This window comes from Jaculus jaculus, chromosome 4 (assembly GCF_020740685.1).
Source record: "Jaculus jaculus isolate mJacJac1 chromosome 4, mJacJac1.mat.Y.cur, whole genome shotgun sequence".
NCBI lineage: Eukaryota > Metazoa > Chordata > Mammalia > Rodentia > Dipodidae > Jaculus > Jaculus jaculus.
Genome location: NC_059105.1, coordinates 180514777 through 180542551, shown reverse-complemented (window position 1 = coordinate 180542551; position 27775 = coordinate 180514777). Strand labels below are relative to the sequence as shown.

The following is a 27775-nucleotide window of genomic DNA, read 5'->3' as shown; positions in this document are numbered from 1 at the left end:
TCATAGTGGTTCTAGCAGGAAGGAAACCTGAGGGGGGAGGAGACTTGGTGATCAATAACCGCGATCAGCTTGGCGGCATATGAAGGTGTGCAGCCAGTTCCCAGGCCCTGGCTTTGCAAATCAGTTTCCTGGCTGAGTCCAGGGGCCTTCAACAGTGCCTCACTGGGAACAAGGGGGCTGGCCCCTCAGTTACAAATGGGGTTAGCAGGTCTCTGCTGAAGAAGGATGGGTCGGGTTTCATGGAAAATGGTTTGGCAGAACACCTGCCCTTGCCCGTTGCCTGATGTGTTTGAGAAATGCATTTAGAAGAGTGTTTTTTTTTTTTCCACTATTAATCTTTTTACCTTCCCTCACACCCATCTGCATCCTCTCTTCCTGCATTCTTCCAGCTACTTCATGAACTTGTCCACATTAATCAAATGCCAATAGACCCACTGTTGCCTCAGGTCAGAAGCCCCTGGTCTTTGGGGCCACCTCTGAAGTTACTAGCCTTCTTGTAATGAAACTTTGTACTGCCTGAAAAACCCCAGACAGAGTGCTGCCTGGTTCCTTCCTCCTAAGAGCTCAACTTCCAAAGGGAAGACGTGGATGGCTTCTGCAGCGTGCTTAGACGCACAAGTTAAAGGGATTTGTTCAAACACACATGCGTGGTGCTCTGTGCTCCTCCTCCCACTGTACCCATGTGAAGGGTACATTAGGCACATATTTTCTTGGCCATGAGTTAAAAAAAGAAAAATATAAGAGACTATTGAAGCAAACTCCTCTCTGATAAGGCTGCCCTCACCAGGATCAGATGTCAAACCACACATGGACAGATTTTTAAAAATAATTTATTTATTTACTAGAGAGAGAGAGAGATGGGCACACCAGGACCTCTAGCCACTGCAAATGAACTCCAGATGTGTGCACCCCCAGTGCATCTGGCTTACGTGGGTCCTGGGGAAGTGAACCTGGGTCCTTAGGCTTCACAGGCAAGCGCCATAATCGCTCAGCCATCTCTCCAGCCCAGTGGACAGATTTCATTTTGAGTCCCTTTGCGCTTTTTCTGCCCACTTTCTAGAGGCCATGGTATGTTGCTCGGTAAGAATCTCAGTAGAACTGTGAATTAAATGGCAACATGCGGTAAATGCCTGCACAACCTCAAGACAAACTCTCAAATGCCAAATCTCAACTGAAGGCTTAGCTCCCCATTTCCGTGACCCTTACATGTCCAGTTACAGGGTACATGTGGTCTCAGCGCAATGTCACTAAAGTTATGCAAACCCCACTTTCAGAAAGGTTCCTCATTCGGGTCTTCTCCCTGACTCCTCCCTTAGACTGAACATCCAAGCGATTTTGGTTTGGGTAAGAAGTTAAGAAAGATTTTTTTGTTTGTTTGTTTGTGTTTTGTTTTTCAAGGTAGGGTCTCACTCTAGCCCAGGGTGACCTGGAGTTCACTATGCAGTCTCAAAGTGGCCTTGAACTTCCGGCCATCCTCCTCCCTCTGCCTCCCGAGTGCTGGGATTAAAGGCGTGCGCCACCACGCCCAGTGAAAGATGGCTGTTTTGCTGGATGCTGTGGGAGTCATCAACATCCTCATCTTCATGATCCAAGCTAATATTCAAAACAATTTTGATATTTTGGATCTGCAAGTGTCATTCCATGGTTTTGGAGATGACAGGATAAGCCTGAACTCATCTGCGGAGGCTTGGACAGGATCCACCAGATTGTGGGCTCAGCATGGGGAGGGAGCCCTTGGCAATGGTGCCAGGATGGCTCAGTAGCCTTGAGGCCATCAGCAAGTTTCTGGGCTTACTGTTAATTTGATTCCCCAACTCTCAGGACCTCCAAGTCTCAACTTGTCCCTGTGGCAGCTTGCTGAGGTTACAGACTCTGGAAGATACCATGTTTTGCTGATGGTGCACTGCTCAGCGGTACGGCGAGCCTGTGTGTCTTCCCTGTCCTTCGGTCACTTTGGAATATGGCCCATGTGCAGCAATTTAGAGCTCCTGAGGCCTTTCTCCAGCTGAACCCCTGCTTCCCAGCTCCATGAAGGACTTGAATGTGGAGTGTAAGAAAGTAAAGGGGCTCATACTGCCTCCCTCAGTGGCCTCTGGCAGAGCAGGGCTTTCCTGTGCCCCTGGACATAGGTCCACACACTGCCCTCAACGTCCACATCACGCAGGAACCCATAGCTTGGAACAACACGCTTGTCCTTGAAGCAAAGTGCTCTGCAAGTAGAAAACCACAAAAATCATCTGCTAAGGATGGGGGACAACTATAATGGCACAGCAGAGCTGATGAGGTCAGAGAGCCTGGCACCTGGACAGCAATGGAGTGCCCATGGCCTGGGCAGGAAATGACCAGGCCTTTCCCAGCCAGTAGCCATGGTACGCAGCCCACTAAAGCCAAACCTAACTGTAGCTCACAAAGATGGGTCAAAACCAGCGTATTATGTTGTGGGTATTCAATGTAGTACCATCCCTGCAGGCACCATTGACGCTGGCCCTCAGCCGTCCTGGGACGCAGAATTTTCTATGGCACTGGGCACCACAGGAGACATAAAGGAACAAGCCCACAGCTCCTGGCTGGGGCGTTGGCTCCAAGGGTCAAAGTGCTGCATGAGAGTGGAGACCTGAGTTCAGATCCCCAGAACCCGTGCAAAGCCCAGCGCAGCAATATGACTGGCTGCCATCCCAGTGCTCCAGGAAGCTCTCAGGCCCTCTTGTCTGGTTTATGCTATGGTGAACATGAAACCTCTTCAAAGAACATGGAAGGTAAGGACTGATACCCAAGATTGTCTTCTGACCTCCACATACATGCTCACGCGCGTGTGTGCGCGCACACACACACACACACACACACACACACACACTCACCCCTAACAGACAATAGACAAGACAGGTAAGGGCAATGCAAGGCAGGACACAGCCATTTAGCAGAGCCCCCAGGGCAGTTCTCACCTCCTCCACCATGGGTAAGCCGAGGCCATCACAAGCTGCAGAGAACTTAGGAAGGAAGTTTGGGGGGAGTAAGCTCTGTAACTCACTTGGTAGACCAGGACAGGAAATATGTCTGCTCTCTTTGGGATTTCTTCCTCAGCCCCAACCAGTCGAATTGCAAAAATATAAATTTTGGCTCCGAACAAAGCTCTCTCCTGACAGCCACGGAAACATGACATGAAATTTCACAAGCACACTTGCTGATGAAAGCAATGCATGCTGTCTTTCATTTAAATAAAAACAGCTTCCATGGGGAGGGTGAAAAAAAAAAAAGAAAAAAAAATACAACAACAACAAACTTTGCCTTGCTTCTGCCAAACACATTAGTTGTCAAATCATGTCTTTTTCTTCTCTTTTTGGTTGAGGTTAAGGTTTTTGCCGGGATTTTAAAGGTGGAAAAAGCCATGAAAGAAAGAGCCTGGATGGGAAGAATGAAGGCAGGGAAATCAAAGTCAAGACAAGAGGGAGGGGGAGTGGACAGGAGAAGAGAGAAGAGATGAAGGAGGAGTGTGCAAGGAAGGAAAGAGTAAAAAGAATCCATTTTGCAATGCCATTAAATGATTTGCAATAAATGGGCCTAAGGCTTCAGGAATTTCTTGGCTTGAGCCAATTACAAAAATTTTTTTTTGAGACATAAGAGAATGAGAAATGTGATTAATCCTCAAAGACAAGTCGAAGACGGAGCCATGTCTCCACCGAGTCTGGCAGCCAGATGAGCCGAGATGTCTGTGAGCATTTCATTTATCTGAATGCATTACTACTCTGAGGGCTTGTTCTCAAAGCCTGGCAGCTTCTTTTGGACTTGTAGAAGGAATGAAACAGTTTGAAAAAAAAAAAAAAAACACTGAAGGGGGGGAAAAAAAAGGACTTACTTGCCAACAACCCACATCACACATCCTTCTCTGATCATCCAAATATAAATACAAATATAAACTTAGCAATGGGAAAAGCCGTGTGAATCTTGGTGGTCCAGGCTCATCAGGGCCAAAGCTGGATCCCAGCATGGCCTTCAGCAAGGCTGGGGGCCTGCACAGGAAGAGACGGCAGAAATGAAGGCCAAGCTGCTCAGGGGGCGAGTGGGGGGATCTTTGGCATGACCCCTGTAAACAGAAGTCCAGGTGGGAGAGGCAGGAATTCTGTCCAAGGGCCAAGGGGGCTCACAGGGTTCCGCACTCTCCCTACCCACACATCTGGGGGCTGCTACTATTAGGTTCCAATGAACATATCCATTTCCTTTAAATCGGCTTTCATTCTTCTGAGGTCTGTCAATTTTCCTAAGTCCTTCTGTATTGTAATGTAAGTTCCCTTCTTTATTCTTTCTTATTTCCCAAACACTTTTTTTCCCTAGAGTTAGGCAATTTATTATATATATATATATATATATATATTAAATTATTTATTTATTTGAGAGCGACAGACACAGAGAGAAAGACAGGTAGAGGGAGAGAGAGAGAATGGGCGCGCCAGGGCTTCCAGCCTCTGCAAACGAACTCCAGAGCCCCCTTGTGCATCTGGCTAACGTGGGACCTGGGGAACCGAGCCTCGAACCGGGGTCCTTAGGCTTCACAGGCAAGCGCTTAACCGCTAAGCCATCTCTCCTGCCCAGCAATTTATTATATTTTTTAAAAAATATTTTACTTATTTACTTATTTTGAAGGAAAGAGGGAGAGAGTGGGGGAAGATGGAGAGAATGGGTACTTCAAACAAACTCTAGATGCCTATGCCACCTTGGGCATCTGGCTTATGTGGGTACTGAGGAATTGAACTTGAGGCTTCTCAGGCAAGTGCCTCAACTGCTAAGCCATCTCTCCATCCTTTTTTCTTTATCTTCAAAGTTTTTTTTAAAAAATTATTTATTTATTTGAGAGACAGAAAAAGAAAGGCAGAGAGAGAGAGAGAGAGAGAGAGAGAGAGAGAGAATGGGTACATCAGGGCCTCCAGCCACTGCACACACAGGCCAGATGTATGTGCCACCCTGTGCATCTGGCTTACTTGGCTCCTGGGGAATTGAGTCTTGAATCTTAGGCTTCGGCTTCACAGGCAGGCATTCAACCACCAGCCATCTCTCTAGCCCCAGCTCCTTTTTTATTATCTTTTTTAAAAGTTAGCTGACAAAGTAATGGGTTTCATTCTGGCATTTCCACATATGATCGCACATAATTTTTCCTAGATCAGAACTTGGTGAAGAAATCTCGACATCTTTTTCATTGCATGCTCTTTTCAGCCTTCCATATGTCACACCCTCTTGATCTGAGAGACTTCCTTTTTCCAGACCTCCACCAAGGGCATACTTTGTACAACTCTGTGAACACAGACGCAAGCCGTGACACTTGCTACCCTCTGGGCAAAATAGACCATGGGATCAAAAGCCTCTAGAAGTAAACCCAGGGAGCTGAGGAAAATGGGATGAGGAGACCCAGTCCTAAGTTGAGGAAGGTGAAGAGGCTAAGGAAAGATTCCTAGAGAGACACTTGACAATCATCTTAAAAATAAACTCATGGAGATAGGCAAGGAATGGGAAGGAAAAGCCACATGGAAGCCGGGCTGACATGCGGAAGACACCCCCCAGGAACCCCCCCGCCCTGGAGCTTGGGACGAACACTCTGATTCCTGGAGTCACTAAATGGTTTATAAGTGGAAAGAAGCTGAGTCACTCTAAATGAAGCACCAGCTTCTCTCTGTACAAAACCGCTGGGTTTGGGGCTGGAGAGATGGCTTAGTGGTTAAGTGCTTGCCTGTGAAGCCTAAGGTCCCCGGTTCGAGGCTCAGTTCTCCAGGACCCACATTAGCCAGATGCACAAGGGGGCGTACGTGTCTGGAGTTCGTTTGCAATGGCTAGGGGCCCTGGTGTGCCCATTCTCTCTCTCTCTCTGCCCCTTTCTCTCTCTGTCTGTCATTCTCAAATAAATTTTAAAAAACGAAAAATAAATAACGCTGGGTTTGTCTCAGCAGATGAGTGGAATTTGGGGTTTCTTTGTTTTCCTTCTGCTTCCTACAGTTTTTCCTCACTATTAAGTGATTGGCCTTTAAATTTTATTTTATTTATTTATTTATTTTTTATTTTATTTTATTTTATTTTTTTTGTTTTTTCGAGGTAGGGTCTTACTGTAGCCCAGGCTGACCTGGAATTCACTATGGAGTCTCAGGGTGGCCTTGAACTCAAGGCAATCCTCCTACCTCCGCCTCCCGAGTGCTGGGATTAAAGGCATGCGCCACCATGCCCAGCTTTTGTTTTTATTTTTATTTTTCAAGATAGGGTCTCATTCTGGCCCAGGCTGACCTGGAATTAACTATGTATTCTCAGGGTGGCCTCTAAACTCACGGCAATCCTCCTACCTCTGCCTCATGAGTGCTGGGATTAAAGGTGTGCGCCACCATGCCCGGCTCTGACCTTTAATTTTGATGTATTCTCTAGTTCTTTGGAATAGCACTAGATCCCTAAATGGCCAAAAGTCTAAAACCAGTATTAATGCAGGAATCTTGAACTGTTCTGCATGCATGCCAAAATGAGGAGTAAAGACACTCATCAATTCTTTTCATCTTTATTTATTTATTTATTTTGGTTTTTTGAGGTAGGGTCTCACTCTAGCCCAGGCTGACCTGGAACTCACTATGTAGTTTCAGGGTGGCCTCAAACTCACGGCGATCCTCCTACCTCTGCCTCCCAAGTGCTGGGATTAAAGGGGTGTGCCACCACGCCTGGCTGGTCCAGTGATTTTAATCCAAACAATTTCCCCCTCATCTTCAGTACAACAGGTTCATCCCACTCTTCCAGTAAGCACACTAAGTTGCCCTCCCCTTTCTTCCTACCTTATAAAATGATCTTATTAGTAGGAGAGGGACAAGAAAGATTAGTGGCAGGGATGTATATGCTCGAAGCACATTTTATATACATGTATGCAAATGTCATAATGAACCCATTATTATATATAATTAACATGCTAATAAAACCTTTTTCTTTTTAAAGAAAATGGACCTAGGATCTATGTAAATAGGTGACTGTGTGCCAAGAATGGATGGAGGAGGGGAGCTGGGTTCTTTGATGCGTCCATGGTTGAAGAAAGACCACAAACTTGATAAATGATGTCTACTGCCACTACAAAACTGGACCCCTGGCTGGCTGGGGCAGATATTTACTGCTAAGTAAGGCGCCTGTGAAGTTTAGACCACAGATCTGTGAAGGTTCTTTCGCCAGATCTGATAGAATTAATGCTGCTGGCACCATTTGGAGATGTCTCCAGAGTATTAGGAGACTATGAACTTCTGCTGCATATAGAAGACAGGATTTATGTGACTTTGACCTAAAGTTATAAGGCATTTGTTCATTTTATATTAAGATATATAATCTACTTAGCCTCTTTCAGTTTTAATGTGTCTTCCAATAATTTTTCTTGCCCACCTGGCCAAGCAAAATACACATAATTTATCACTAAAACCATTAAATTTCAAACTAAGCCAGCTTTCCTTTTCCAACCCTTGGCTTGCCTGAGGAGCTGTCACTGTCCCTCTCCGTGAAGGCAGACAAAGTACAGGTGCCAAGGCAAGGGGGCTTGCACGAAGCTGGTGCCCACAACCTCTGGGGGGGACCAGAAAAAATAGGGTCTCTAAGACTGTATATCTGATGGTCCAACTCATCTGCACCCAAGGCTGAAATCCAGAATCCCCCACGTGCTGAGTGAGGCTCACGGGTCAATAAAGATCAAGGAATGTCCATTGCCTTGGCAGAGCGAAAACACCTTGGTCTGAAAGAGCCATTTATGATTCTGGCAGCTGCACTTAAGGGAATCTAATTTCTTTACAATGCCTCTCAAGGGACATGTTCCCAATAGTGGCAAGTCTGTCATGGTGGAAGCCAACTGCCCTCCAATTGGACTGGAGGCCCGTTCCATGGCAAGGGGGACACATCCTTGATACTGAAAACTTAAATCAGGGGTAGTCATGAGCCCTAGAGGTGTAACATGGGCTGATGTCTGGAAAATGTATATACTAGGCTTATCAAACTGCCCAGTAAGCACTTCTCTTAATATTTATACTCTTATATTAATGCTACTCTCACTTTGGGTAGAGAATCTTTTCAGATGACAGTGACCTTGGGATGACTCAGAAGGTATCATAGTGCTGGAAAAAAGTGACTGGAGTACCAAGTAACATCTCGATCACAACTTCCAAGGCTCAGAGTCTAACGCGGAAGAGGTGGTGGAAAGAATGTAAGAGCCAAAGGAAGGGTAGGACTCCTTACAACGTGCTCCCTCCAGACATAAAATGGCCTGGAAATCCATGACCTCACAGTGCCTGACACTACCTACACAAGACCATCATAAGAGGAGGTAAAGATCATGACATCAAAATAAAAGAGAGACTGATTGAGATGGGGAGGGGATATGATAGAGAATGGAATTTCAAAGGGGAAAGTGGCGGGGGGGGGGGTAGGGACGGTATTACCATGGGATATATTTTATAATCATGGAAAATGTTAACAAAAAATTGATTTAAAAATTTTTTTTAAAAGAGACATGTTCCCAAACCATGGCAGACAGATAGTGTATTTGACGTGGTCAGTGGGCAATTCTGATGGGTGACTTCATGTGTCAACCTCAATAGACAATGATTACTAGCGTTTGGTCAAACATTAGTCTGGATATTACTGTCAAGGTATTTTTCAAAATCCTTTATTTAGTTGTCTGTTTATTTACCTAATAGAGATAGAGAAAGAGGCAGATACAGAGAGAGAGAGAGAACAGGTGCACCAGAGCCTCTCGCCACTGCAAATGAACTCCAGATGTATGCACCTCCTTGTGCATCTGGCTTTATGTGGGTTCTGGGGAGTCAAACCTGGGTACTTTGGCTTTGCAGGCAAGTGCCTTAATCACTAAGGCATCTCTCCTGCCCCAAGGAATTTTTCTAGATGTGTGATTAGCAGTGACCATCATTCGACCAAGCGAACCAGGTTGTCTTCCCTAGTGGGGGTTCATCCAAGGCAACGTGAGGTTTCCTAGAAAAATCTGTCCAAGTGTTCTAGCCTTCAGATCCAAGATTTCCACACCTTTTTACCTGGATCTCCAGTGTAAGTGGGCCAATTCTTTACAACAACATCCTCTCTTTATATAACTGTATATCATGTACTATATCAGCTGTCTACAAGTATGTCATTAGGAATGAGAGTTGAGAGTGCTCAGCCGAGAAATCTGGCTTGTCTGTAGGAGTTGCTGTAAGAGGGCCATGTCGGCTGTCGGCTCAGCTGTTCAGTGCAGTGCTAAAGACGGAGTAGAGCAGCACAGAGCTCAGAGGCAGCTCTGGGGGTACACCAGTCTCCACGGTGACAGTGCAGCTGGTCCTGAAGCAGTTCAGGTGGGACTCTGGGCTGGAGAACACCAAGTCCAGGCAGCTGAGAAATTCCCTGGAAGTGGGCAAGCTCTCTTTCTCTCTTATTTGTGGTGATGATTAGACATTGGTCAATGCCCTGGACTGGTATCTTCTGAGGGCTGTCCCCAGGGTGGAGTGGGTGGCACAGAACTGGATCAAGGGCCCACAGTTTTCTGCAGACAGATGCTTTGCAAATATCTGCTCAACAAATGGGCCAACAAACAAAGCCTGGAATTTCGAAAATGCTCTGGGGTAATGCTACCAATGTATTTTCTCATCTGACCAAAAATAAAAACAAATAAAAAAGAGCCTGGTGACGTAATAGTTACTGTTGTGGCAACCCTAGAGATTAAGTGCCTTACTACAGTTTTACTCTTATTTTATTTTTAAAAAAATTTATTTATTTATTTATTGAGAGAGAGAAAAAAAAATAAGGAGAGAGAGAGAGAGAGAGAGAATGGGCACACCAGGGTCTCCAGCCACTGCAAACGAACTCCAGACGCATGTGCCACTTTGTGCATCTGGCTTACGTGGGTCCTGGGGAATCGAACCAGGGTCCTTAGGTTTCACAGGCAAATGCCTTACCCACGAAGCTGTCTCTCCAGCCCTACTCTTTTATTTTATAAGTGGATTAAATTTAACTGTGGTAACAAAGGGACCCTCCTCTTCTGACCGTTCCTTGAAGTCACAGAATCATGGCGACAGTTGCCTAAGTGGAGCCCTTTCCTGTCAGCTTCTTTACAGTCTAATCTCTGAAGCCACAGAAGGGACTGTGTGGCAGTCTATGCCTAGTCTTCATGCCTGAAGGCTTTAAGGAGGGCTACAAGTATCCTCTCAATTATCTCAGCCTCAATTTAAGACTTAGTGTCAGCTAGAACACTAAAAATCCCCACATATAGGATGCTGGAGAGATGGCTTAGTGGTTAAGGTGCTTGCCTGCAAAGCCAAAGGACCCAGGTAAGCCTATGTAAGCCAGATGCACAGGGTAGCACATGTGTCTGCAGTTCATTTGCAGTGGCTGAAGGCCCTAGTGTACCCATTCCCTCTCTCTCTCTCTCTCTCTCTCTCTCTCTCTCTCCCTGCCTATTTTTGTATCTTTCTCTCAAATAAATAAAAAAAAATTAAAGTTAAAAAAAAAGAATTATAGGCTAAGTAATGACCCAGACACTGCCTCTTTCATTCCCAACTATATTGGGAGCTAAGGATGATGGAAGGATTGGCAGAATCAATTTTAAAAACAAACAAACAGAATATGGTGAAAGCAAAGGTTTGTATCAGTTTATTTCAATGGCAGGTTACTAAGGAAAGGGATAGAAAGAAGCCTTCATGGGGCACGTTGGCTCCTCCCAGCAGCCACCATGACTACTTGCTGTGCTGAGAGCCTGCCAGGTAGAATCAGGGGTTTGGTAAGGAGTCTGGGGACCCTTTGGTGGCATCTGTTGATGGTTAAGGAGCACAGTGGGCACGTGTGAACCACCTGATGTCAAGCTTGTGAGAAGAAAAGAATGAGAAGAAGATGGAAGGGGAAGCATCCTTTCCACAGGATGATCTGAAGTGAGGCGCAAGCAGTAAGAGCGAGTTACCAAGAAAAAAGTTTCTTTTAAATAGAAAAGAAAAAGTCCATAGAGGACAGTGAAAGAGGATGACCCTATTCCTGGCAGAAACAGCTGGGTGGAGGTGGGAGAGGGCACAGGTGAGTCATCTAGTGGCCCTTGACTTGTTAATACCAGGTGAGGATAAGGTTCCCATGTCTCTCCCAGTCCCAACATTGGAATAAATACAGGCCACGGAAGTTCTCCAGGGCCTTTTTTTTTCCCCACACGACCCCCAAGCCAGGTCCTCAACCCAAAGCTTCCAGCAATTACTAGCAATTACTAGGGCTGGGCCAGAGGCGACACATTGTCAGGTAGACCACGCAGCAATTAGACGAACATGAAAAAAGGCCTGCAAGAGAGAGCAGAGAAAAAGCGGGCCTTGGCTGCTGTGTGTGGGGTGGGCATGCATGTGCACTGGCATGCTGCTGCCCAGCCTTCCTCTAAATGCAGACCGTGCCTTCAGTAATCCCATCTACCAAGTGGCCTCCTTGTATGCCAGCCAACCAGCAAAACACAGCCCCATTCTGCTCAGGAATGTGTTCTCAGAAACTTAATCTAACTGCTGAGTCTGGGCCAAATCCGCCAGTGGCATTAGCCCAAAGACAGCACCCCTTTCTCTTGCTTTCCCGCCACTCTAGCGCTGCCTCCTCTGGGCGTTGCAGACTTCAGTTCCACTCCACCAACTCCCTCTTCTGTGGGGGACCTCCCCACCAGCCTGTTCTCTCCAGTTCCCTTCTAGTCAGGCCCGAGCAGCCCACTCCTGATTCATGTCTGAATGACAAGCCAGGAGCTCTTGGCTTTTGGACGAGACCCACTCCCCTCCTGCCCACCTTCCTTCTCACACGGTGCCTTCATGGGCTGCGACCAAACCCTTCCTTTGTCCTCTCCGCCAACCATGCATCCCTTCAAGCGCCAGATGAAGCAGCAGCCAGGAATTTCTTTTTGTTTAAATAAAGGCCATAAAGTGTCTCTCCTTGCACAAATACACCTTGAAGCAAAAGTTGGGATCCAAAGTCAGCCTGCCCCTCTCCAACTCCTCCTTCTCCAGATCATGAGCAGGGCAGCCTGGCTCCTCATTAAGATGAACGAGTGCTTGTGAAGTTTCTTTTTTTTTTTTTTTTTGGTTTTTTGAGGTAGGAATCTCACTCTAGCCCAGGCTGACCTGGAATTCACTATGGAGTCTCAGGGTGGCCTCGAACTCATGGTGATCCTCCTACCTCTGCCTCCCGGGTGCTGGGATTAAAAGCGTGTGCCACCACGCCCGGCTAGTTTCTTGAGCTTCCACAGACATGTGCTAACCCCCACAGATGAGATCTCCACTGGATGCCTTTAAAGGTGCTGAAATGTGCACTGTGTTTGTGATAACAAGCACCAAAAGTGAGTTAGCTGCCCAGCAGTGGGAAGAGCTTTTAGCACATCCACTTGGGGATGCTCTGGGGCCATCAGCCATTATGATCATGCTCTGCTGGGGGCCGAGGGTGGGTTGGCTAGCAAGGGGCATGATGGGACGCACTGGGGTGACGGTTACGCGATGTGCATATGGAGAAACCCGCTGGGTTGTTCACTTGAGATGAACACACTTTCTGTGCTTTACTTTGCACTTTGTACCCATCCAAAGAGATGAATTAACTTATCATATAGTTGATGAAAATGCCTATCATAAAATTCTTTCCCACTGGGGGGACAGAGAATAAAATTAGAAACATCAGTAGCATCATAAGAACAATGTAAACATATAGGTGTGGGCAATGCCTGGATGGCAGACTTAAGAGAGACATTGCTGTGTATAGAAGCCTAAGCTTTCTATCGTGTGATTCTAGTTTTAAAAAATCGAGGCGCTGGGGGGATGGCTCAGTGGGTAAGAACACTTGCTGAGCAAGCATGAAGACCTGAGTTCGAACCCAGCACCCACATCAAAAGCTGGGCGTGACTGTGCGTGTCTGTAACTCAGCACTAAGGGGCAAAGACAAAGAGGATCCTTGGTCCTCACTGGTCAGACAGCCTGGCTGAAAGCCGGAGAGCTCTAAGTTCGCTGCGAGACACTGGGCCAAGGAAGGAAGGCAAAAGAGTGATGGAGGAGGACACCAGGCATCTTTCTCCACCTATGTGCTTGTGGGGTACATATATCTGCACCCACACAGATACACTACACACACACACAGCCCAAAATTGATATCAATAGAGGCAGGAAGTCCCTGATGTTAGGAAGGGCAATTCTGCCCTCAGGCCTTCTTGACCTGATGAGACGAGCCCTCCCCACCTTGAGCCTCTTCTCGGGAGCCTCCCAGTATCAGGTCTAAAGAGAAGCACTCAGCTGCCTTCTGCCAGTGCTTGCCATGGTCCTCAGAGGTCTGGCACCCGGATTCAACGGTGCTCCTTCTGCCCTGAGGGAAGGACTGGCTTCCAGTGTGTTGGTCCCCAGCTGCACCTCAGACTCCCCCTGACGCCTGAGGAAGGTGGCTCTGCCTATCCCCTTAGGAAAGAGCAGAGCTGCCTAACACCTCCCCAGAAAGCAGGAGCAGGCTGCAGCCTCCATTTCTCCCTCTCTCTTTCTCTGTCTCTCTCTGAATGAACTTCCTCCAGGGATCTAGGACAGAGAGGGCTTTCCTCACTTGCTCTTCCACGTCCCCTTTGCTTGCCACTCTCCTTTGGGACTCACATCTCACACACCCCAGAGACTGCAGCTAGAAGCATAATGCATAAGTCCGCTGCCACCCCAGGACCTGCGACATGGGACATTTGCTTCCTGGCACCCTTCTTGGAGGCTGGTGATGAAGGTGACATGGCTGCCCAAAAAAAGGCTGTCAGAGATCAGGGGACACAACTAAGTCATGAGAAAACAATGCCCGAAAGTCATCCAAAGTTTATATCCAAATGCCATTAAAGTCTTGATGAGTTTTCTCTATTTCCTATATTTCAGGCTCAAAGCTGGAAGGGTTTTTTTTTTTTTTTTTTTTTTTTTTTTTTTTTTGCATTTCCTGGCTTTGAGCTCAGCATATAAGATTGAGAGCAGGGACTATTCTATAGACTTCAGTGAAATGTTGGATCAGGTGGTCTCAAGTTCCCGTACGTCAGAACAGAAAATCAGATCATGCAGAGCCTGTGGTGCATGGGACATTGCACACCATGTGGCAATTATACAAAGGTAGTGTGTCACGTGGTCCACTCCCACCTGGCCGACCATAACAGGTGGAGAAGGGTACACACAGTGGCATTAGAAGTATCTGCCCCAGATAAGGTTCCTCTTCCAGATGTGCATGTCAAGCCACATGGTTCTTGGATCCTCATATATTTAAATGATTTTGTCAAAACCATACCTCTCTTTCCACAGGCATAAGAGAAATACAGAGGTTATGAAGACCATCTGGCAGGAAGTTACCAGGAAATTGAATCTACCCGAATTACCCCTTTGGGAGGGACCCTAGAGGCCACTGGGCCTGTGGTTTCCATATGTTGGCCTGAGGATTTATGTTCTTTGTTATGCGATAATCAGATAAAATAAAGATGAGATAACACTTTCTGTATCACAAGCCGAATCTGTATGTACAGGGATCTCAATTAAACTCTCTGAGGCTGAGTACAACAATATAAATAAAAGGAAGGTGAAACTTGAAAGAGAGAAAGGAAGGAAAGAAGAAAGGGGTAACGACACAATGGAGGGAGGGGTGGTCTTAGATTACACTGTCACCTAATCTCTTCCTCGTTTCTCTTTATCCCTTTGTCACACAGCTTCCTTTCCACTGAGTTCAAAAATGTATGTCCCTGGTGTTTGGAATGTGCTAAGGTCTGGTCTGGGGTGGGCAGGCTCTGTTCATAACTCTCCTCCATTCGCTGACTGAAATCAATGTAAGAACAAACAAGAAGGTGGCTGGCACCAGGAGGGCAGCCAGCACACCTCACCTAAAACACAGCTGACCAAGTGGAGAGGTGAGGCACAGGCCAGCTCTGGACCCTAGGACAGCTCACCCTCTGTAGACATCCAACACTTCTGCTCAGACCGGAGCTTCCCCAGGGCACCACCGTGTCCCCTACCACTGGGGACCTTGGGTAGCTGCCACCTTCTGATTTGAAGTTTTAGCAATTAGGGTCCCCTTTTATGGTATGACTAATGAAGGGTATGAATAATGGGGAGGGGGGAGAAAGTGAGAGATAGGAGGTGAGAAGGTACCACACAAAGTGACTAAGTGACTCACTGGCTAGTGTCACTGTGGCTGGCACACTGGCCACAGCTCCCGCAGGCATCCGGGCCACACACTGGTACCGTCCCACTGTGTGGTTGTTAAGGGCAGCGATGACAAGGGTCCCGTGGGACAGGAGGACACCCAGAGCATTGTCTGATCCGTTCAGCTCCTTCCCGTTGAGGCGCCAGGTTACGTTTACCCACGGGGGGTCGACCACACAGCCCAGGATCACAGTTCCTCCGGGCTTCTGGACAGTGGATGCGGGCTGGACGGTGACCTGAGGGACCTCAACTGCAGAAGGAAACAGTGAAGTAGCAAGTTATGCCCTTAAGAAACCAAGGACACCTTTTGAAAAGCACAGTACCCAGGCAGCCTTCCAGAGTGGAGCTGCTAGGAGAGTCAGTTTTCCTCCCAGTATCTCAGTGGCCCTTGCCCATGCCCTGTCAGGTCTGTTTCCAGAAAGTCAACTTGTAGAGGTAATGTGCTGTCAAGGCTCCATCCAGGCTCCGGAGTTAGACAGACCTGGGATGAACCACAGGGCCACTACTTCTGAGCCATATAACCCTGGCCTCTTCATCTATCTATAAACTGAAAGTAGTTATGCTTGGAGTCACAGCGTGGCTTTGAGGCTTACCGTGTGTGTGAATGGCCTGCTCTGGTCTCATATGATAAATGCACAAACGGAAAGGGAACTGTTATTCCTCCTCCATTTCTAAATGGCTAAGATACAGAAATGTAGCTAATATCATGTTGTGCTGATCACTGTTTTTTTTTTTTTTTTCCTTTTTTAGTTTTTGAGGTAGAGTCTCACTCTAGCCCAGGCTGACCCGGAAGTCACTCTGTAGTCTCAGGGTGGCCTCAAACTCATGGCGTTCCTCCTACCTCTGCCTCCTGAGTGCTGGGAAGAAAGGCATGTGCCTCCATGTCTGCCTTGTTTAAATAGCTTATTTAATCATTTGCGAGGAGATAGAGAATAAGAATGGGCATGCCAGAGCCTCTTGCCACTGGAAACGAAATCCAAATGCATGTGCCACTTTGTGCTTCTAGCTTTATGTGGGTACTGGGGGATTTGACCCAGGCTGGCAGACTTTGAGAGTAAGTGGCGAGTCATCTCCCCAGCCCCTCCACCTAATTTTTTTGAGGCAGAGAAAGAGAGAGGGAGAGAGAGAGAAAATTAGTGTGCCATAGTGTCAGCCACTGCAATCGAACTCCAGATGCTTGAGTCACCTAGTGGGCATGTGTGACCTTGCTCTTGCCTCACCTATGTGTCTCTGGTTTATGTAGGATCTGGAGAGTCGAACCTTGGTTCTTAGGCTTCACAGGCAAGTGCCTTAACCACTTACCCATCTCTCCAGCCCAAGAGACAGGGTCTCTTAGAACTCCAAGCTCACCCGTTTGGCTAGACCAGCCTAGCCAGCAATCTTTAGGGATCCTTTTGTCTCTGCCTCCCCAAGGCTGGGATTACAGGTATGCACCGTCTGCCATGCCTAGTCTTTACATGGTAGTGCTGAACCATCTCCTCACCCCTTCCCTCATCTTGTGTTCGTTCTTTTCTCAAGAGTGATATAGGGTGATTCAGGTTCCATAGGACCTGAAGGCAAAGGGCTCTTCTAGGAGAGGCAGGCTGAGAGCAGAAAGAGACACTCACCCAAGTCAGCAAGGCAGCCTGCCGTGGCCAGGAGGATCCAAAGCAGTGTGTCCACCAGCCTCTCTCCTCTGTGCACAGCCATGGTCCCACGCAGCATGGTGTGTGAAAGGGTCCCAAGCCAATGTCCCATAGGCCACAGGTGACACTCGAGAGATAATACAGTCCCCTGCAACACTGCTGTGAGAGAAAGGAGACAATGGCCGTGGTGAGAATGCCTGGGGCTTCGTCCCTCAACCCACTTCCATTACATCTTCTGGCAGAGTTCAAAGTGGAGGTCTTAGCTGGGCGTGGTGGCGCACGCCTTTAATCCCAGCACTCTGGAGGCAGAGGTTGGAGGATTGCTGTGAGTTCGAGGCCACTCTGAGACTCCATAGTGAATTCCAGGTCAGCCTGGGCTACAGTGAGACCCTACTTTGAAAAACCAAAAACCAAACAAACAAACAAAGTGGAGGTCTGGATGTACCACTGAAAACCCAAAGAACCATCTCATGTCGTTTCTCATCTAATAAAGCCTCATCTTAAGTTACCCACACCCTGTGCTAAAAGGTGACTCTCATTGTGGCAAGAAGGCTAATGCTGGCCAAAACCATCTTCCTGCACTCTGTCAGTACACTTTCGGGGTCCTTCAGAATACCTCCCCTCTCTGGAAGGGACTCTCTAACTGCCATATTTCTACACCCCTGTTCAGCCGGAGTAGTTCAAGATCTTACATCATCGTCCCCTTTCCTCTAACAGCAGCTAGAGTGTCTTCGCATGAGAGAGGGGTATAGTTAATTAGGGTGACTGGCCCCGGAAAGGAAAAAGGCAAGAAAGTCTGCACTTGCTAGAAATCAAAGATAATCTGATTTCTTAACTCTTGCCTACTTCCCTGGACTTTTTTTTTTCATAAACAACCAGGACCCTCTCCTGGGAGGGACGTCTTTCATAGGATTTAAACATTGTTGTTGGTCAAATTCAGTCCCTGGAACTTGGTGTCAGGGCTAATCTCTTCCTGAGACAGCCCCTAGCCCTAACCAACCAGCTGTCCCTCTAGTTCACCTGAGCTAGAAGACAGCCCGCCACTATAAGGCTATAAATACCTTTTCAAGGGGAGGGCATGCTCTTTGACCACTTGGGAACTTCCAGCTATGGGTGAGATTTTCCCTCTGCCATGCCTGGGCTGGCTTGGCCCAGGCCCAGTGGGGTTAAGCCAAGGGGAGAACCCCCTTAGCCCTCATTCTCCACATGGGTTCTTTATCCCCACATGGCAGGAGCTCCTTGAACTTTCTTTTCTTTCCATGGTTTTTCTAAGCCCTCCACATGGGATTTCTAGCCACATGGATGCCTTTCCTTGGCTCTGTACACCCCTCAATAAATATAATATTTTAATAATTAAAAAAAAAAGAATACCTAGAGCTGGGCTAGGGAGATAGCTTAGTCAGTGAAGTGCTTGCCTCACAGACATGTGGGCCTGAAATCAAGGTAGTGTGTGCTTATAATCCTAGCACTGGTTGGTGGTAGAGACAGGCAGACAGATCTCTAGGATTCACTGGCAAGTCAGTCTAGCTTAATTAGGTGAGCTGTAAGCCAATGAGAGACTCTTTGTCTGTGATGTTTGTATGATTGTAAACTTGACAGGACCTGCCCTAATCTAAGAAAAGAGCCTCTGGACATGCCTGTGTGGGATATCTAGATGAAGTTAGCCTTTGGGCTTGCCAGTAAAGGATTATCTTATTAGTTTAATTGAGGTAGAAGACCCACCTTAACTGTGGGCAGCACCATTCCATGATCTGGAGTCCTGGACTGCATAGAAGGAGAGAGCTGGCTGAATTCTAGCATTTCTCTCTGTCTACTTCTAGACCATGAAGACAATATGACCAGACTTTTCATGTTCCTGTCACCATACAGCCGTGATGGACTGTAACCATGAACTGTAAGCCAAGAAAACCCTTTCCTCCCGCCCTTAAGCTGATTTATTTGTTTACTTATTTATTTTTATTTGAGAGAGAGCCTGGGGCAGGAGAGAGAAAGAGGCAGAGAGAGAATGGGCACGCCAGGGCCTCCAGCCACTGCAAACCAACTTCAGATGCGTGCACCACCTTGTGAATCTGGCTGATGTGGATCCTGGAGAATCAAACCTGGATCCTCTGGCTTTGCAGGCAAAGCCATCTCTCCAGCTCCTCCTTTGATTTTTAATCCCACTTTCTGCCTCATGACTGTGACATTGGGAGGGTTTACAACATCCCTTCATCAGCTTAGGAACTGCCAAGGGGACATTTTCGGTTGTAAAAGAAAAATGTTCAACAAGGTTTTCAAAAGTTCTCCCAGGCAATTCCAATGATGGCTGGCAGAAGAGAAAGCTTCTGCTCACGTTCCCATAGGCCGACAGGGCAGGGCTGGCTGCGCTCCTAGCCACATGACCCCCACGAAGCCACAGAGGAGGCGAGTCCAGCCAGCCAGGGAAGGCAGCAGTGTGAGACAGACAGGCCCTCTGCCCATCGAGAAATTTGCCCAAGGTGTCTCACAACTTTCCATTACCCCTGCAATGTGGGAGTCACTGTCCCCCTTGTACGGGTGGGGAAACTGAGTTCCGAAGGTTATTTTGTCCATGAGTGAAAGACTGACTGTGGGCCTGGACTGAAACCCAGGCTGGGCTGACTCCAGAGCACTGTGCTTTTAGCCACTAGAGACAACAGTGCTTGATCAACCAGGGATCTAGACCCGGTGGGTGTTAATGCTGGAATACAGGTGAGATAGGACAGTCATTTCCAGAGGAAACATTTATGCCCCAAAGGAAGCTTCCGACATCCTCTTAATGTTCCAGACACTTGATTTAATTCTTACTCTCTTCTCCATTGAGATGATGCATTTTAAAAAATTTTTTTTGTTGTTCATTTTTATTTATTTATTTGAGTGTGTGTGAGAGAGAAGGAGACACAGAGAGAGAGAGAGAGAGAGAGAGAGAGAGAGAGAGAGAGAGAGAGAGAGGGAGGGGGGGAGAATGGGCATGCCAGGGCCTCCAGCCACTGCAAACAAACTCCAGATGTGTGCGCCCCTTGTGCATCTGGCTAACGTGGGTCCTGGGGAATCAAGCCTCAAACCGGGGTCCTTAGGCTTCACAGGCAAGTGCTTAACCGCTAAGCCATCTCCCCAGCCCAGTTTTTTAGTTTTTTAAGGTAGGGTCTTATTTTAGCCCAGGCTGACCTGGAATTACTGTGACGTCTCAGGGTGGCCTCAAACTCATGGTGATCCTCCTACCTCTGCCTCCCAAGTGCTGGGATTACCTATTACTTTTTAAAATATATTTTAATTATTTAATTGAGAGAGAGAGGAAGAGGGAGAGAGAAAGAGAGAATGGGTACATCAGTGCCACCAGCCACTGCATACGAACTCCAGACGCATGCGCCCCCTTGTGCATCTGGCTTACGTGGGTCTTTAGGAATCGAACCTGGGTCCTTAGACTTAGCAGGCAAATGCCTTAACTACTGAGCCATTTCACCAGCTCCCTTTTTACCCCTTTTTAAGGAAATTCTTTACTCTTGACGTGCCCTAGTTTCCCCAGATCCTTATGGAGACTGATACCAGCTTTCCTGCTCCCCTAGGAAAGAGGCAGAGGAGCGGGTGAAAGGAAAGCAGACAGATAGGGAAAGGAGAAGGAACGTGACACAAAAAGAGGAAGAGCTGACAAGGAAGGCAGAGAGGGCTGTTTCTCATCTGAGTGCAAGGCGGCTGCAGAGGTGTTTGGGTTGTAAAATGAACTAAGGTTTTACTGAGGAAATTTAGGCCAGATCCCCTCCTGCTTAACGAGGGCAACACAAACAATTCCTGTTACTTCGGCACCCTCGGTAATTTATAAGGTTCCAAGTGGAAATGGCACTTACTGCTGCCAGCCACCAGCCTGCTTTCCAAATCAACAAGGAGAAAAGAACGTCGCGGGAGAGTGACAAGAGGCCAGGGAAAGCAGATATCCCCCAGGAACAGAGAGCTAACTCCCTTTCACTGCCACCTCCCAGGAAGATGAGACCCCAGGCAGCGTGCTGGGGTTTCATTCATGTCAAGTAGTATGGCAACAATTAAAAAAAAAAATAGACATAAAATGTAAAAGTATATGCCACTAAAGGTACTTACTAGTTGGGGACAGGGTTTTGGAGTTACTTGGTTTGGTTTTGTCTTTGAGTCAGGGTCTCACACTGTAGGTCTAATTGTCCGAGAACTCACTGTCTAGCCTTGAAGTCAGTCACAGCAATCCTCCTGTTTCAGCCCTGCCAAAGGCTTAAGGCAAGACGTAAGTCAGACAGTCTAGTCACAGTGTGACTCTGAGAGTGAAGTGAATGTAAGTACAACTGCAAAGTTGGCGAAGACAAAAATAAGGTCTGTTGTATTTTTCTTGGCGATGTAAAACATGCCTGAGTCCTTATTTTCTTCTGCATTGTCTCAGAAAAAGAGAAGATGTCAAAAATAAATAAATAAATAAAAGCCGGGCGTGGTGGCGCACGCCTTTATTCCCAGCACCCGGGAGGCAGAGGTAAGAGGATCACTGTGAGTTCGAGGCCACCCTGAGACTCCATAGTGAATTCCAGGTCAGCCTGGGCTAGAGTGAGACCCTACCTAGAAAAAATAAAAACAAAAAAAAGCAAAGAGAAAACAAATTCTTGCCATGAATGCCTCACTGAGGTCTAGGTACTTGTCATTTTTAAGGGTAATTTGGACAGGAAAGGGAAAAGAAAATACTGTCCAAGATGTTTCACTGCGGACACACATGTTCTGCCACTGAAGTAATCGCCAGCAAACAAACACTGCTGGAACCTTCCAGAAACAACAGCCCAACACACACTTCTGGGGCTGAGACCAAGCCTGAGAAATTGTAGCCTTGGAGTATTTATTTATTTATTTATTTTGAGAAAATGACAAACAACCAAGAGTTGGTCCTCAGGGGGGAGCCTGATCCATCCACTCCCCTCCGGCTGGGCTGGGCTGGCTGACTCCATGGTGGAGAGAGCAGCCTGCTGCAAGTCCACAGCGTCCTCCTGGGACTGCCAGGCCACTGCTCTGGGGGCTGTGGACCTCAAAGCTCGCCCTCGAACCAAGGACCAAGATGAACTGAGCAGCATGCGGGGTGACCTTCTCGAAAACATCCTCTGATTGGCAAGCCTTTTGTTCCACCAGCTTGGAGAGGCCAGCTACCTAAAAAAAAATTAAGTATGTCTGCCCCCTCAAGGAACATGTTTTTACATGCTTCCATTTTTATAGAGTAAGATTCCCTTCTCTCAATGGTCTGTGAAGACTCCTTGAGGGTGCCCAGTGGCTGGGTGAAGAGCTGCCAGCCCCAGGCCTCAAGAGTGGGCAACTCTTGCACACAGGGGCCCTTGGGAAGATATTAGGAAAATATATGAATTTAATTCTCGGCGAGGTGAATATGTGAGTTTAGATGGATTTAGAAATTCTAAAACACTATCAAAACATCACATATGTACCCTTAAGAATACATAGTAAAAAAGTTTATTTTTACTTAAAAAGTTGTACTTTATCCACAGAGCTAATTTAAAGAGACACTATAGAGGCTGGAGAAATGGCTTAGTGATTACAGGCACTTGCTTGCAAAGCCTAAGTTTTCTATTAAAAGTTGACATGGGCCTGGAGGGAGGGCTTAGCAGTTATGGCCTGCAAAGCCAAAGGACCAAGATTCGATTCCCAAGGACCCATGTTAGCCAGATGCACAAGGGGGCACATGAGTCTGGTGTTCGTTTGCAGTGGCTGGAGGCCCTGGAGCACCCATTCTCTCTCTCTCTCCCTCCCTCTCCCTCTTTCTGTCAAATAAATAAAAGTAAAATATTTAAAAATTGACATATATGAAGGTTTATTATTAGAAAAAATATGACTGTGATCTACCACTTGTAAGACTATATACAGACACTGTTAGTCACAGAACATAGATTATATTATTACTTAGGAGATTAAAGCCAATTTTGACATGAACTCACTAGTACATATTTTCACAGCAAACATCGCTAAGTTCCTCTTCATTTCCCAGCCTCCACTGCAGCTAACTTGAGGCCGTGTGACTTGTGTTGGCCAGTGAAGTCACGTGTCATGTGTCAGTTCTTGGCACAGGCCAGCGAAGAACTAGAAAGCCACTTTCATCTCTCCCTCTCTCAATTTGGTGACCACGTGTCAACATGTTTCTGAAGGCGTAACTACAAAATGGAAGAAAGCAGCCTCAAATTGGAAGAGATTAGGAGAAATCACCCTTCCTCCAAAGTTTTGGGATTGTTCTCATTTAACACCCTCCGCACTCTATCCTCATGCTTGGCTGTGGCCGAGAATCAGTCACAAATGGGAGGCAGCAAGTGATAAGAGAAGCGGGAAAGGCTTTCTGTATGGAGAGTTCGGCCCTGGGCCCTGGGGTGCATCTGCGCAGGGAGAAGGAAGGTGTGGAGGAAGGTCGCTCTGCTTGCGTGGGAAAGTGGGGTCACGTTGCAGGACACTGCAACTGCAGAAGCCTGTCTGCAACAGCGATCCTCGTGTGTTTCTGATATATTCTCTTATGGGGAAGATATTTGAAGCAACCATTCCTAATACTGTTCATTTACTAATTAAATTGATGTTGTGCTGAACCAAAAAGTACTTCAAAATCTTATTAATGGCTTCTTTTCACTTTCTTTGTAAATATTTTCTTTCTTTATTTATTTGAGAGAATGATAGAGGCAGATATATATAGAGAGAGAATAGGTGCTCCAGGGCCTCTAGCCACTGCAAATGAATTCCAGACGAGTCCATCCCCTTGTGCATCTGGCTAACGTGGGAATTAAACCTGGGTCCTTAGGCTTTGCAGGTGAGTGCCTTAACCTCTAAGCCATCTCTCCAGCCCAATGGCTTCTTTTTGACTCCTGTATGTGTGCATGTATGTGGATGCATGTGTGTGGGTGCTTGTGCATGTGTGTGGAGGCGAGCGATTGACTTGGGTGTCTTGGATGAGGCAGGGTTTTTCCACTTGAATCCACAGCTTGCAGATTCCCTATTCTGGATGGCCAGTTTACCTGAGGGATCCCCTGTCTCTTGCCTTCAGGATTCCAGACACGCAGCCACACCCACCCAGTAATTACATGGGTGCTGGAGGTCAGAACTCTGGTCCTCAGGCTTGTAAGGCCAAGCGCTTCATTCACTGAGCCATCTCCGCAGGCGCTTTAATGAGTTAATCATGATTGTTTTCTAATCATTAGCTAATACCAGAAGACACGAGGTCTGTTTGAGGTTAGGATCACTGCTGTTAAGTATGGATGTAATCTCTTTCAAACAGTCCACTTGGATGTTAATTATTTTGTTGACTTTTCATCAGAGTTGTGATTCCATTGTCAAAGCGTTCAGCTCTTACCATGGCCTTAAAAGGGTCAGCTCTGCTTTCCCTCCCTGCTTGCATGAATTTAAGACTATCAGAGGTCTCTTCAACCCAGTTTAAGCCACTTATTCTTTTGTGAGAGTTAATTTCATTAAATAATATAATCTGAAAATCCACTTACAGGAGAACAGGAAAAATGGGGAGAGTGAATGAAAGAGTGAGTAGGACTCTGGAAATGTCTTGGCTACTGAGCCCTTACTCACGCTGGCCTGATACACCAAAGGCACCGCAGCCCGCTCCTGTGTTAAGTATAAGCAAAGATGGACTCAAAGATGGACAGAAAGAAATGTGCACTCCATACTGCTGGCTTCCAGCCTCCTTCCCCGCCATGGAAGAGCTCGAATTTTCCCTTGGGAGTTTGCACCCCCATTTTGGAGACTAAGAAGCGACAGGTGGGACAGTGAGATTGAGTCCCCGCTATGGAAGACTCTAGAAAAGAGTCTGAATTTAACACGAAGACAGAGCGAGGCTATTGATGGGTTTTCTGAGCAACAGAATATATAATTAAGGGATAGGTGGAGGAGATTAAGGTGCGTGGGCTCCACTTACTGAGGCCACAATTTATAACAAGCTGCTCACAAACAGAGGTGATTTCCCCGTAGGCAGGAAACTCTGGGCAGCAAGCAGAAAGCAAAGGCATCTGGGTGGGTGTCTCTGGGGAGACGCCCCAGAGACTGAGCCTCCTCCCCCACCCTCACCCCCACCTATGAGAAAGGAGGGGCCCATCTCTTGATTTGTCCTCTGAGCTCTGGGTAAGTAATAAGTAAGATGCATGGGTGCAAGCCTCCGTTTCCCAGCTCTGGGCCCAAAGGAAGACGTTACCAGGGAGTTCCATTTCTTTGTCACGCATACTGCTTCCTGAAAATGGCCTCATTTCTCTAAAGAGAACTTTAAAAATATCTACGCATGGGGGGCGGGGGATGGAAGCGACTTTACTGCTAAACTGGGAAAAGAGAGATAGTAAAACCACTTTTTTTTTCTTCACTCCCTTCTCAATTCCCCCAACCCTATTCCATATAAATTCAATTTGACAACCCTGCTAATTGGATAAACGCAGCGCCTACACTCCTAGAAGCCGTTCCCTTTCCTTTTCCTTTTTCTTTCTTTCTTTTATTTTTCTTTCTTTCTTTCTTTCTTTCTTTTTTTTTTTTGTTTTGTTTTGTTTTGGAGGGCTCAAAACAGGGCGATTGTGCTGTTCTTTAACATGGATTCCATCTGCTTTATTTTTCTCTCCCCATTCAGGGATCCTTCTGAATATTCATGAACCCTTCCTTCAGGCTTCCCCCCACTTTTCTGCCCCTCCTCCTCCCTCCTCCCTTCCTCCACCTCCTGCCCCGCCCAGCCTCTGGCCTCCACCCCATCTCTCAGAGCTGGGACAAAACCCTTCCCAATGCGCCCCCCCACCTCCTTGCTTTAGATAAACACAGGCAGTGTCAAGTGTGAGGAGAAGGGGGTTCAACTGCCAGTCAAGCCCCTGGCCTTCCATGCGGCCTGGGGGCCTCCCCTAATCTGCTGCATGCTTGCCATATGGGGGCTGGGTTGCCCGGGGAGACACTAACAGGCAGAACGGAGCTTAATAGAGTCCATATTCATTGTGATGTACTGAGGGAGTTGGAGGCACCACTGCCCCTTCTCTGGTTTCATTCTTTGGGTTCCCACTTTCTGGTTTTTGGTTTCTTTTTCCCCTCTCTTTTTCTTTCTCTCTTCCTTTCAAAAAAAGGCCTGGTCTCCAGAGAGCTCTAATCTGGAGAAGCCTGGGCTACAGGAAAGGCTGGGCGGCTTAGGAGTGAGTTAGAGGATGGTGTGGGGGGTGAGCTGCCATGGACATGGCTGAGAACATGTGTGTGGGCCTGAGTGTGTGTGTGTGTGTGTGTGTGTGTGTGTGCGTGTGCACACATGTAAGGCAGGGGTGGGGGGCATGTAGGCTCACTCACCTGTCAGGGCCTTGGAGGGCAGAAACCTTGGTTATCTATTCAGCTGCCTATGCCTAGGTATTGCGAGCCCCCACCCCAGTCCATCGCAATCTCAATCACTTTGAACTCGTTAAAGCCAATGACGCCTCTGTCAGGGTGTCCAGAACGAGCTGACTCCCAAGGTTCCCTTGAAAGGTCACAGGTGTGGTGGGATGAATCTCCTTCAGGTGCGTCCCTTGCTCACCACATAGCCAAGTTTGGCCCACTTCCTCCTCAGGCAAACTGAGGGCCCAATGGGCCTCTGCATTGAGGGAGTGGGTGGGCCAGCAGGTTATGTCTTGCCCCAAGAGCTTGGAGCTCGTAGAGGTCAGAGGAGTTTTCTCTTGGAGCTCCCCAAATAAGGAGGGCCGAGGAATGTAGGAAAAGAACAAAGCACATTTCTCCTAATTTGACAGAGAAAGAAAAGTGCTAACTATGATACGGGAGAATTGCCCAAAGATTGTTTCATAAGTTGCAGAACACAAGGCTTTCTTTTTACTATTTTATTTTATTATTGACAACTTCTATAATTACAGACAATAAACCCTGATAATTCCCTCTCTCGCCCCCACTTTCCCCTTCACTCTCCATCATATTCCCTGCCCCTCTCAATCAAGTCTCTCTTTCATCTTGATGTCATCAACTTTTTCTCCTATTATACATAAACCCTTTTGTTCCATGACTATAAAAGCAATCAAAATGTCAAGGTATAAAGCAAAGGAGACCTCTCAGAACTTTCGTATACTCTCCCATCATTGAAATTCAAAAGGTGGCTTCTGACATGGAGTTTCACGATTACTAACAAAGATCTCGAAACCACCTGACAACCAGAGTCAGTGCGGGCTGGGTGCAGATGGCTTTAGCTGTAGCAGAACTGCCACCATTATGGTTCAGGAATGTCCCTACGGGAGACACTCACCTTCCTGCCATCACCAATGTGCTCGACTCAAGGTCCTATATCTCGACAAGCTGGTAGGGAATGGTACATTGGATATTTCAAGGGTTAGGTACAATTTCAAAACCCAAGAAGCACTGGATTACCTAATGTCTTACTCAGATGTCCACCTTAGGTCCCCATTCTTTTTCTCTCCCTGAAGAGTTCCAGAATCCTGGAAAGCCAGAGTACATGAAGGTCTATATATTGGAGCAGTCTTAAGGACTCTGAAAGAGAGGCCTTTCCATCCTTGGAGAAGTCTTCCTTCTCAATTTTTCCCTTCCTTCCCTTTCTCCTCTCCCTTTTTATTTTTAATCTTCCCTTCCTTCTCTTTTCTTTTCTCCTCTAAAAGTATGGATGCTCTGAACCTCGTGCATGCCAGCCATGTGGACCCTAAACATACCAGGAGTGGGTGAAGGGGACCTAACAAGTGTATCGGAATAAATCCATGATATGAAGGGAGCTAGAATAAGCCACTTAGAGGGGACAGCAGGGTCTCTAGTTTAGACTAGATCTGTGCCTTTCTACAAGCCGCTGCCTGGGAAACAGTCTTTAACGATCTGCTTTTGTGCAAACATGTGTTCAAACTCAGCTACTCTTCCTGTCTTCCAGTCATGAGAGCATTGCTCACCCCCCACTCAGCTACCTGGATTTGGACCCACTTCTTTTCCTGCCTATCTCTGGCTCCCCAGTACGTTTTGGATCAGCCATCTGAACTAGAAACCCTTTTTAAATTTTTTTCTGTT

The 27775-nt window shown here is 47.0% G+C and overlaps 1 protein-coding gene across 3 annotated transcripts in view; it reads right to left on the bottom strand.

Moving 5' to 3' along the window:
* Positions 1-27775, bottom strand: part of Boc (BOC cell adhesion associated, oncogene regulated) — an 86778-nt gene that overhangs the window by 25802 nt on the left and 33201 nt on the right. For 2 of the 3 annotated variants that reach the window (XM_045148021.1, XM_045148022.1), the window contains exons 3-4: positions 16769-16945; positions 15133-15411 (exon numbers count right to left, since the gene is read on the bottom strand). In XM_045148021.1, the coding sequence (XP_045003956.1) occupies positions 15133-15411; positions 16769-16945 (456 nt within the window). The remainder of the gene's footprint in view (positions 1-15132; positions 15412-16768; positions 16946-27775) is intronic. The other variant, XM_045148023.1, reaches the window with a different exon arrangement.